Source organism: Hyperolius riggenbachi, chromosome 6 (genome assembly GCF_040937935.1).
Source record: "Hyperolius riggenbachi isolate aHypRig1 chromosome 6, aHypRig1.pri, whole genome shotgun sequence".
NCBI classification, from domain to species: Eukaryota; Metazoa; Chordata; class Amphibia; order Anura; family Hyperoliidae; genus Hyperolius; species Hyperolius riggenbachi.
The window spans coordinates 119355965-119368456 of NC_090651.1; the positions used below are offsets into that span (position 1 = coordinate 119355965).

The 12492-nt window shown below is 43.2% G+C and overlaps 1 protein-coding gene across 1 annotated transcript in view; it reads left to right on the top strand.

Annotated features, from left to right (window-relative positions):
- The window catches only part of GTF2B (general transcription factor IIB), a 55533-nt gene extending 43309 nt beyond the window's left edge, over positions 1 to 12224 (top strand). Inside the window, exons 3-7 of the mRNA XM_068242618.1 lie at positions 829 to 962; positions 8474 to 8620; positions 8694 to 8823; positions 10445 to 10726; positions 11831 to 12224. Coding sequence (XP_068098719.1) covers positions 829 to 962; positions 8474 to 8620; positions 8694 to 8823; positions 10445 to 10726; positions 11831 to 11964 — 827 coding nt within the window. The 3' untranslated portion in view covers positions 11965 to 12224. The remainder of the gene's footprint in view (positions 1 to 828; positions 963 to 8473; positions 8621 to 8693; positions 8824 to 10444; positions 10727 to 11830) is intronic.
- Positions 12225 to 12492: the final 268 nt, after the last annotated feature.

Consider the following 12492-nt stretch of genomic DNA (forward strand, 5'->3'; position numbering starts at 1 on the left):
TTAGTTAAAATGCATCTCAGGTATGCTAATGCTTAAAAGTTAGAATACCCAAGCACATTATCTAATAAGATTCACTGGATGGGTCTGGCCTTTTTCTATATTATCAGGTTTGACACTTTATGCTAGGGACGCACTTGAGTTTCCTATTTAGATCAATGGGTCGAATTGCTAATTTCCGATGCTTCTGACCTGCTCCCAATCAATAACTGGATCAGTTCTGTGCAGCGTGTACTTAAAGAGGAACTGTAACGACAAAACGGCCCCTGGGGGGTACTCACCTCGGGTGGGGGAAGCCTCAGGATCCTAATGAGGCTTCCCACGCCGTCCTGCGTCCCTCGGGGGTCTCGCTGTAGCCCTCCGTACAGCTGTGACGCAATATTTACCTTCCTGGCTCCTGCGCAGGCGCTCTGATGGCTGTCGGCGCCGAAGTAGGCGGAAATACCCGATCACCGTCGGGTCTGCTCTACTGCGCAGGCGCAAGTTTCCGGCGCCTGCGCAGTAGAGCGGACCCGACGGAGATCGGGTATTTCCGTCTATTTCCGTGCAGAAAGCAGCCACAGCGCCCCCGCTGGAGCCAGCAAAGGTAAATATTGAACTGACAGTCGGCACAGTCGCCGGCTGTTCGGAGGGCTGCGGCGAGACCCCCGTGGGACAGAGGACGGCGTGGGAAGCCTCATTAGGATCCGGAGGCTTCCCCCACCCGAGGTGAGTACCCCCCAGGGGAGATTTTTAATGTTAGAGTCTCTTTAACATTACTTGCCACCTAATTCCATAACTTTTTGTTTTCTTATTACTATCCACCCTTTAACATCTTCCTTTCCTCCCCAGGTGATCGGGTGATTGACGTTGGTTCTGAATGGAGAACCTTTAGTAACGATAAAGCTGCCAAAGATCCATCTCGAGTTGGAGACACTCAGAATCCACTGCTGAGTGGAGGAGACCTCACTACAATGATAGGGAAGGTAATGTACTGAACAATCAGAACCGCTCAGATGGCAGATTTATCATGCTGCTTGTTTTCCATATGAAGGACACATTTAGAAAATATTGACCACAAATCTTGCCCCGCAGCAGTAAATGTCACAAAAATCTGACTATAGGTAATGAAAAGGATGACTGAAATGGGCGTGGAGAAAGATAATCCCATACTTGATGGTCACCAGCTGTCATTGTGATTTGTTTACCATCCATCCTTTGTGGCTTCAGTTCTGTTCTCTACAAACACCATTGATGGGTGGGGGGAAATGGTCAACCAGATTGTAGTGCTGCAGTGGGAGTAGGTAGACTGGGTCAGGTGGCCTGCTTTGAACATCACCCTATCAAGCAGCACCCTAAGGAAACAAGCAAATTCTGTCCCCTGAATAAATCAACACCGGAGAGGATAACTGCCAACCTGGATTTTACAAATCTGCTCCATAGTCAAATGGACCCCAATACTCTAGTAACCCAGTACAACAACATGATATATGAAACACTTGACAGTATTGCCCCGTGGCGCACCAAATCAGCAACCAAAAAGCAGAAAGCTAATTGATTTGACAAAACAATCATGGATTTAAAAAAAGGGCACAGACTAGAAAGACAGTGGCGTAAATCAGTCTGAGGAGCACAAGTCTAGCCTAGTTCAACACCTCAGACAGTACCAACAAACAATAACCAAGAAAAAAATCAGACTTCATCTCGCACAAAATATCTACAGCCAACAGAGCTGCTCAATTCTTCCACACAGTGGAATCACTCTGCAATCATAAAACCACTCTTAACTAGTTCCCCGCCCCCGTACAGTATATCTACGCTCCTTTGGACTTCACTTCCCCGCCCGGAGCGTAGATATACGTACCCCCGCCGCTGTCCGCTCTCCCGCTCGCACTCCCGCGATCGTGCACGCCGCTGCCCGCTCGCCTGGAGATCAATGAACGGGAAAATACATTCCCGTTTGTTGATCTCTGCCCCCGCAATGATCTGCTGCTTTCGCTAAGCAGCGCGATCACTGTGAAAAAGAAAAAAAAATCCCAGCCTCTTTGTACTTCCTCCAAGCTTCCGGAAGGACGCTTGGAGGTCGCATTAAATTGTTGCCATCTTGTGGCCAAATAGTAAACTACACCCTAAACTATTTTTCACACACATACATTACTTATACACAAAAAATTAACTCATTACCTCCCACACACCCCATTTTTTTTTTTTTTTTGTAATTAAAAAAAAAATAAATTTACAATTAAAAAAAAAAACATAGTTACCTTAGGGACTGAACTTTTTAAATATTTATATCAGGAGGGTACAACACTGTTACTTAATAAACTATGGGCTTGTAATTAGGGATGGACGCAAAACTGAAAAAAATGCACCTTTATTTCCAAATAAAATATTGGCGCCAAACATTGTGATAGGGACATAATTTAAATGGTTTTATAACCGGGACAAAAGGGCAAATACATTTCATGGGTTTTAATTACAGTAGCATGCATTATTTAAAAACTATAATGGCCGAAAACTGAAAAATGTTTTTTTTCCCATATGTTTTCCTATTTTCCCATTAAAACACATTTAGAATAAAATTATTCTTGGCATAATGTCTCACCTAAAGAAAGCCTAATTGGTGGCGAAAAAAACAAGATATAGTTCATTTCATTGCGATAAGTAATGATAAAGTTATAGGCGAATGAATGTAAGGAGCGCTGAAAGGAGAAAATTGCTTGGATGCTGAAGGGGTAAAACCCCTCAGTTGGGAAGTGGTTAAAGAAACCATCACTAGATCCTGATTCTGTGACCAACTACAGACCTGTGGCGAACTTACCATTCCTATCAAGTTATCGAGAAAGCAGTCCCCAACCAGCTAGAAGCTAGGCTTACAGATAACATTTTTGATGCTTTTCAGTCAGGCTTCAGGAAAAGGCACAGCACTGAAACGGCATTAGTCAGAGTAAAGAATGATCTACTTACTGCAAGCGACAAGGGTGATTGCTCAATTCTGATTCTTCTTGACTTGTCTGCAACATTTGATATTGTTGATCATGAAATACTAATCCAGCGACTGAAGAATTACTGTGGCCTAAGGGGTACTGTTCTTAGCTGGTTTCAGACCTTCCTATCCGGCAGGACACAGCAAGTAGGTCTGGGCACACACTTCTCTAATCCAGTGCCACTTGCCTATCGAGTTCCACAGGGTTCTGTGCTATCACCATTACTCTTTGCAGTCTACATGCTCCCACTGGGCAAAATAACCCAGAACTACGGCCTAGGATACCATTGTTATGCAGATGCCATACAACTGTATCTGTCCTTCAAGCCTCGCACCCAAAACCAATCAGCATCCATAAATGTGTGTCTAGTGGATTTACAAAATTGAATGAACACCAGCTGGTTGAGGCTGAACGCTGACAAAACAGGTGTTGGTGGTAGGTGGTCCACACATGATGGATAAAGTTAAAAACGCTCACCACCTCAAACTAGCAATTGGGGAGATACCATACAGTATAAAGACTCTGTGCGAAACCTTGGGGTGATCCTGGATGGAAATCTAAAACTCAGACAGCAGGTATCCGCTGCCGTCAAGTCTACCTTCCATCTAAGAAATAAAGCGAGAAATAAAACACCTTATCCCAGATGAAGACCTGCCTGCCCTGGTTCATGCATTTGTATCCTCCCGCCTAGACTACTGCAACGCCCTGTTCATCGGATCTACAGAAGGTTTTGCACCCCTTACAACTGGTACAGAATGTTGCAGCCAGACTCCTAGGAAATGCCCCCCCCGCAGCTCACCCCAGTACTGCAAACTCTTCACTGGTTGCCAGTAAAATGGAGAATCCATTTTAAGACCTGCCTGCTGAGATTCAAGGCTCTAAACCACATGGGACCCAAATACATAGCGGAACTATTGGAACTTTATGCCCCTCCACGCACCCTCCACTCTGCCCACAAGATGAATCTGGTTATTCCCAGGACACACTTAACATTTGTTGCTCGGGCCTTTTCCTATGCAGCCCCTACTCTATGGAACTCACTTCCACAATCAGTACGAAAGGCGGTGTATATACAGCAGCCTCTGATGCCTCCATCAGCAATCAACCTGGTGGATTGCCTTGGACAGGAGCATTGTCCTCTCCACCCACCCTACGTGATGTTTCTTCCACGTCTGTCTGCCCCCACCCCATGGGATAATTGGTGATTGTTTCGGCCAACCGTTTGAGGGACAATTGCTATTCAGACATGCTGCTTGTGAATAGCTAAGCCACTTGCGTGGGGTGGGGAGGAGGAACTATGCTGGATGAGTTTGTGATGCCTGTGATGAGGACATCAGACAAAATAGCAATTGTCATTTAAGGATCAGCCGTGGCTAACTAAACTGACATAACTGTACTGAAGCTAGATTTACATACCTTTTAATAATCGCACTGCAAATTATTGTTTTTAAGTGTGGAGGCAGGTTACAGTAAAAGCCTGGTATGGTCTGGCAGTGCTAAAAAAGAAAACCAAATTAATCCTGCTTTAGGCATTTTGGTAGAAGTGACTGTTTTGACCTTCATGGAAATCAATGGAATAGGCCTGCCAGTCCTGGTAATATTCACCAGTACCTTTCAGCACCTGCTACACGTGGCCTTCTGCCAGGAAACTGCTGCTTATGATCATTACAAAAACTATTCTTTACTAGGGATCCCGTTATTTATCCCGTAAATGATATATAAAGAAATGAGTTGATGCAAGATTTTGCAAATTTGTGCAGCTTGAAATGGGCCAAATTATACCTTGGCAGGATTGGATTGGGACACTTTTTTTAAAGCTGCATACAAAATTTGCTTAAGACAACTGAAGTGAAAAGACTATAGAGGTTGCCATATTTATCTACTTTTAAACAATACCAGTTGCCTGGCAGCCCTGCTGATCTATTGGCTGCAGTCATGTCTTAGGAACACCAGCAACAAGCATGCAGCTAATCTTGTCAGATCTGACAATGTCATAAACGCCTGATTTTCTGCATGCTTGTTCAGGGCATATGGTTAAAAGTATTTTCAAAGTGGATCCGAGATAAACTTTTACTCATTGCATTATTGTGTTCCTTTCATATAGTTTATAGGGCATTCCTCAAGCCAAATACTTGTTTTGTTTATAATACTCATTCCCTATAAACTAAACAGGCCTTGCCCACAGCTCATTTTGTGCCTTGGCACTGTAGCAAGGGTTGATGGGAGCTGAGTCTGGGCAGCAGGAGGTTACTAGCCAATGATTTCAGAGGCAGAGGGGAGGGAGGAGAAGGGGACTGAATTTACACACAGGCAAGCTGATAGCATCTCCAGCCCTCAGCCTGTGACAATGTGACAAACAGAACATGGCTGCCCTCATTGTATCACAGGAATAAATAATCAGAAACTTTTGAAGCGGTTTGCAGCTAGATATGCTGTGTAAACTATCTAAACTTTAGATAAGATATAGACCAGTTACTTGTTATAGTTAGTTTTTCATCTCTGATCCGTTTTAAAGGCAGAGGTTTAGCAGGGATGCCAGGAAACTGGTGTTTAAAAGGGAATAAATATGGCAGCCTCCATATCACTCTTGCTCCAGTTGTCCTTTAAAAGTTTCTTCCTTGAGGCTACTGCCAGCCCCCTGCAGCCGACCTGTGCCCGTGTTAAACGATCCTCCGTTCCCCGCCGCAGCTCTTTCGCTTCTGCCGGTCGATGGCGACTGTAGATTTTTCTCGTACTTTTGCCTGCGCAGGATGCTCCTGGCCACGGGAGCACTTACTAGGCTGTGCGCGGCCAGGGCTATGCAAGCGCAGTGGACGTCTACTTACAGGTCAGCGGTTCCAAAAGCCGTGGCGGGGGAACGGAGGATCGTTTGGCGTGGGCACAGGTTGGCTGCAGGGGGCTGGCAGAAGCCCCAGGTAATTTAAACTGTATCTATAACTATATATCTATATCTCCAAATCTTCTTTAATCCTGCATCAACTTGCAACTGCAGTATTTGCATCTTTTGAACCATCTCTGCACTGTAATATCTTCCAGTTTAAAATGTCTGATTCAGGACAGGGGAATACTTGGATTATAGTATACCGGAGACTAAAAGAAACCTGAGACCAAAAAATAAAAGCAGGTATACATACCTGAGACTTCATACATGCTTTTATTTTTTAAAGGGTAATCAATGAAAACTGGACCGAAGTCCGTAGAACCACTCAACTTACCAAAATTACAAAAACTATAATGAATAAATACTTATAAAATCACAAATGATAGAGTAGATGCAACAGGATATGCAGATTAACCAGACATCCAACTATCCAAGTGGCTGATGCAGCATAAGCCTCTGGGAAGTCGCGTGTGTGTGATTGATGTCCACTTGTTAGCGGGAGATCCAGTATGCATTCATTTTAATACAGCAAAGCATATGAGCTATGCTGAAGCTATGGATAAAGCGGCAAAGCATGAGTCAGACCACACACAAATGGCCACACATAGATCCGCACCCAATCAAGAAATTTAGCTGCAATTCCTGGGGAAGACTACAGAAACTAATGGAAGATATAACCAGATATGGTCACAAACCTCTTGCCCTCAAGTTGAACTTGGCACGGCATCGGTACATCCTGTGAGAAGGCTAGTCCCTGTCCAGTATTGTTCATATTGTTCTGGATGCTCATACTGTAGATACCTGCAGGTAGACTCTGTAGTTTTGCCTAATGATTACACATACAACTTAATCTAGTTTAGCAACTGCAAATCCTATATAGGTGGTTTAACTACTACCTTCTAGATGTGGGTGCTTTTATGTGGGTAAACCACCTTAAAGTGTTAACCCCTTGTTTCCAGATATACAGAGAGCGACTTCTTAATCCTGAGTGGGTGTAAACTCCCCACCTGCATCTACAGTGGTTGCCTTAGTGGTAACCCATGTTTGAGTATAATTTTACAAACTTGCCTCTCATTACCCACGTCAGTCCAGTACATGTTGCACTATATTGGGCTCTCGGTGTTCTCCATAGTTTTCTCATATCTCCCTGACAACCCCCCCCCCCCCCCCCCAAAGACCAGGCTAATTTTTGTGAAAATGGCCACTGCAGCTTTAAGGCCAAGCTGCAGGGCCGCACAACACGGCACACAAGTCATTCCCCCCTCCTTTTCTCCCCACCAACAGGGCTCTCTGTTGGTGGGGTCTGATCACCCCCCGGATGTTTGTTTTTATTAAGATTTTTTTTTTTTTAAATTCTGCTGTTTTTTATATTGTTTATATTCCCCCCCCCCCCCCCCACCCACCCCCGCTGGCCAATCCATGTGATCAGCTGTCATAGGCTTCAGCCAATGACAGCCGATCACCGCCAACAGTCAGGAGTGAACAGCCGTGTCATATGGCTGTCCCCAGTATAGCGCTGCTGCTGATAGCAGCACTGTACAATGTGTAAAGACGGCTAACAGTCTCCCAAGCAGCGATTGCCGCTCAGAGACTGAAGAGGGGGTGGGCATGACACAGAAGTCCCTTTCCTGCAAAGGAAGCCCCTTCTAGTCCTAAGCTGTTGACAGGTTGCTGGTTGGAATTTTTTGGGGGTAAGTGCAGTGGCTGGGGAGGGGCAGAGACCACAACAGAATGGACACAGAGGTATGACATTAAAGGGGCACTATGGCGAAAAATTGTAAAATTTGAAATATGTGCAAACATAAACAAGTACGTTTTTTTTTTTTTTTTTTTTGTTTTTTTCCCAGCGTAAAATGAGCCATAAATTAATTTTCTCCTATAATGCTGTCACTTACAGTAGGCAGTAGAAATCTGACAGAAGTGACAGGTTTTGGATTAGTCCATCTCTTTATAGGGGATTCTCAGCAAGGCTTTTATTCTTTATAAAGCTATTCCCTAAAAACGATTTAAACAATGATGCTGGCCAGCTTCCCTGCTCGCTACAGTTTTTTGGTAGTTGGACAGAGCAACTGCCATTCACTAAGTGCTTTTGAAAATCTATCCCTGAGAATCCCCTATAAAGAGATGGACTAGTCCAAAACCTGTCACTTCTGTCAGAATTCTACTACCTGCTGTGGCAGCAACATAGGAAATGGCTCATTTTACTCTGGGGAAAAATGTACTTATTTGTATGTTTGCACATATTTTCAATTTTACAGTTTTTCTCTGTAGTGCCCCTTTAAGTAACATGCAATCCAGGAAACTGGTCACTGCAACCACTACACCTACTGTGATTGGGAGCAGAACACCAAAGAGCCAGGAAAATGTAGTAGATAAGAATTCTGCTGCAGCGATCTCAGGATAAAAGTCCAATTTTTATTGAAGCAATTGTAGACACAGTCCATAATTGCTTCAATAAAAATTGGACTTTTATGCTGAGCTCTGTGCAGCAGAATTCTTATCTACTACATAAAGCAACACGCTGTCCAAATTCTATGCCAAGTATGTCTCGGGTACACTTTTAAAGAAAGTGAGATGTAAGTACAGCCATGTGGGAAGAGTTACTTTAATAATTCTGCTTCGTTTACAGGGAACAGGGGCAGCTAGTTTTGATGAGTTTGGAAACTCCAAGTACCAGAACCGCAGAACAATGAGCAGTTCAGATCGGGCCATGATGACTGCATTTAAGGAAATCACCACTATGGCTGACCGAATAAACCTCCCACGTAATATTATTGTAAGTAGCGGTCCTGCACAATAATGCAAAATGAGTTGTGTTGTATGGCTTATGTATGTTTTTCTTTTTGAAGGATCGAACTAATAATTTATTCAAGCAAGTGTACGAACAGAAAAGCCTGAAAGGTAGAGCCAACGATGCGATTGCGTCTGCATGTTTGTATATAGCCTGCCGACAAGAAGGTGTACCTCGAACGTTTAAAGGTAAGATAAATTCCCTTGGGGGGGGGGGAGGGGGAGAAAACAGTCTCTGTAAAGGTTATTATGCTGTTGCTTATCTCTTAAGCTCCATCTACACGATACGATTATTTGTGCGTTTCGATTACGATTCTGTTTACGATCCAATCAAATCTGACATGTCCGATCGGGATTCGATTTGCCATTGCAAAATGTCTGATCGGGATTCGATTCAATTCGAGCTACCATGTCAGATTTAATCGGATTGTAAATAGAATCGTAATCTAATCGCACAAAGAATCGTATTGTGTAGATTGGGCTTTAGAGCAGAGATGGAAGTTCTGAGTTCAGGTCTGCTTTAGTCCCCTGGGTGCTTTATATTGTAACCGTATTTATCATTGACTGGTAAATGTGATACAGTATAACTGTAATTCACCTATTATGTTTTGTAATCCATTGTATAATTGCCATAAACAAAAATGCAGTCTAGTGTTAAAATTAAATAATCCTCTATTAGTCGTAATATAACTAACAGAATGAGTTGGACCTGGTCTGGTAAAAGTAGAATTGTTGGAGAATCTTATGGCGCACACCAAACTATTGATGTTGCCCGTCATGGATCAGAACCCGATCCCCTTTGGTGACATTGCTGGGCTCAGCTGCACAGACGCATGTCAGCTATGTTACTGACAACATGCTGGATTGCTATGCGGAGGGATAACAGCGGTACATGGCATCGCACGGGGGAGCGGCGGTGACAATGAAGTTGGCCGTCACTGGGGGAGAGTTGAGCTGCCTGCATATCGCTTGCATGTCTGATTGGGCGCCTCTGTACACACACCTGATTATCTCCTGAGGCGGCTGTTATCGGCCATCTCTGCTGACTTGAGTCAGGCGTGTGTACGACCTTCAGACGATCCTCTGGCAACTAGGGTCTGATTAGATTATAACAATCGCCAAGGCTGGCGTTTAGTTACAGGACAACTGAGCCGATACCATAATTGTTAAACCACATATGACAATATGTGTATATTGGGTCCTAATCTTTACCAGCAGTCCCTCTTTGTATGGTTTTGTGGGGGAAGGGGTGGCAGCTTATTAAAAGGGACCCCTAGATACCATCCTAAAAAGACCCTTGATGTCTGCTGTTTCCTGGGTTGAATGATGGGGCAGCCATATTTACTTCTGATGGGCTTTGGAATGGCCTGCCCTGTTTGGTGAGCTGTCCTGTGTGGCTTTGCAAGAGAATGTTGGTAGATGCAGTGATATGAAAAACAATTGACATATGCTGATTAGTAAATTAATTTTATAGGTCCACTAAAACTTTTATTTGGTTGTGGCAACTTGAGCATTCCCTAATGAAACTGGGGTTTGCCTGTTGGCCAGTTAACACTAATCTAATATGTCTAAAGAATGCAAAAAAAAATGCATTCAGTAGCAGCTGATTAATTGTAAGTTGCTCATCTTGTAGTAATTTTACCTGTAATAATCTGCATCCCCTAAAGACTACATGCATGAATAAACAATTTATTCCTTCTGTTTGTTTTTGTTCAATTCCATGTGATACAGATTTTGTATTAGTAATTAATGAAAGATTAGTTGTCATGAAGGGAGAGCAGTGGAGTAATAACCAGTGTTTACCTTGCAGAAATATGTGCGGTTTCCAGAATCTCCAAGAAAGAAATTGGCAGATGCTTCAAACTGATCCTGAAAGCTTTGGAAACTAATGTGGATTTGATAACAACTGGAGACTTCATGTCCAGGTTCTGTTCAAACCTGGGCCTGACCAAACAAGTCCAGATGGCAGCTACTTACATTGCACGCAAGGCTGTGGAGCTAGACCTGGTTCCTGGAAGGAGTCCCATATCTGTGGCAGCTGCTGCCATTTACATGGCTTCGCAGGCATCTGCTGAAAAGAAAACACAGAAAGGTTAGTAGAATGCTACTGGAATGGTCAATCTGTTATGTAAAGACACGTCTATCCCGGTGTTGGTAGACAAATTGCTTGTAGGATGCTCTGAAGCCTTTGTTGTTGCATATGTAATCCGTTACCTCTGTCATTATCCCATCACTGGCCTGACAGTTCCTAGAAATTAATTCCAGTATTTGCTGAACTCTTCATTTTTAAAGAAAGCTGAGAAAGTTTGATACTGTAAGGAGAAGTGTTTGGATAATCCAGAGGCTTCCATGGTCTACAGGAGCACCCAGCTAAAAGAGCCCGGGGAGAACACTGCTCTGCTGAGGTGTTATCTTTTTGTCCCGCCTTAGGTTCTCTCTAAAGTAAACCTGAAGTCAGAACAGTATAGTAAAATAAGCATTGTTCCTCCCTGAGAAAACTGAGCTGCAAAAAGTGTATTTTGTTTGGGTGTCATAAGTAGGGATAAAGCTATTGCAGATTAAATCGGGAGATAGCTAAAATGTCAAAGCTGCTCTGGTCCAAAAGGGAGGAAACTAGGTCTGGGTGCAAAGTGGTTTAATTATGAAAATGTTTTTAATACATTTACAGAAACATGCTGCTGGAGCTGCCCATTGCATTGAAACAGACCAATAGGAGTCCTCCCTTCACAGGGAAGATTCTCATTGGTCCACAACTTGGCTCACTCTAATAGATCTGCTGCTCAGGTTGATAATCGAGGACTTGTGGTATCCATGCTTAGTAGTTTTGAAAGCATGAAGGGGAATTTACAATATTGGACAGGTGGTTTTCAAAGATTTGGTTGATCAGTAGTGTGTAAATGTTCCTTGCAAATCAGGCCTCCTTGCCGCAATAGCAGCATAGGGGGCGATATTGTGGCTGGGAACGCGAATAATCACTCGCGTTCCCATGCCTGTTGGGTCCTGCCGGTGGGGATGGGAGCATCGCAGAGACACGTCGAGGGCACCGATCTGCTGCAGGGGGCCGAGGGAAGCCCCAGGTGAGTAAAACTCTTTTTTTTTTTTTTTTTTTTTGCAGACTTACGGTCACTTTAAGTGTGGGGTTTTGTTCTTTTAAACTTTGTAATCTACTTCACCTTTTGTTGTTTCCATGACACAGAAATTGGTGACATCGCCGGAGTAGCAGATGTGACGATCCGACAGTCGTACCGACTAATCTATCCCCGAGCCCCAGATCTCTTTCCTGCGGACTTCAAGTTTGACACACCGGTGGACAAGCTGCCTCAATTATAAGTGACTGCACACAGTTCAGGATAGTTGACGTTTTGCACCCAATTTTAGTGTCTATACTGAGCCTTCAAAACACAATTGGAATCAGCAGGTTTGTGATGACATTCCAAGACTAGCGTTTTGTATGTGTATATACTATAGCGGGTTAAATATTTAAGAACTCTGCAACTGTGGGATCTTCCCCCATTTTTTTTTTTCATTTTTTTTGCAACTATTGTATATCAGTACATATTTAACAGCTAATAAAAAAAATTAATCTGAAAGCCTAGTCTTCCTTCAGCCGTCGGATTTTTGATGCAGAAAGGTTATTCAGGAACTTAACTAATTGGATTTTCATGATGAAATACTGCTTTTATTTTACTTTTGTAGAGGTTTCATAAAACATGTTTTTTCGTAAATAAATTGCTTTATTTAATATAAGCTTTTCTGTAACCCGGTGGTTTACTGTGCTTCGATCTTGTCTAATACAATAGAAATTTTATTTAAAAAAAAAAATAAAAAAAAACTTTTATAAGCACTTTTCTCCCATAG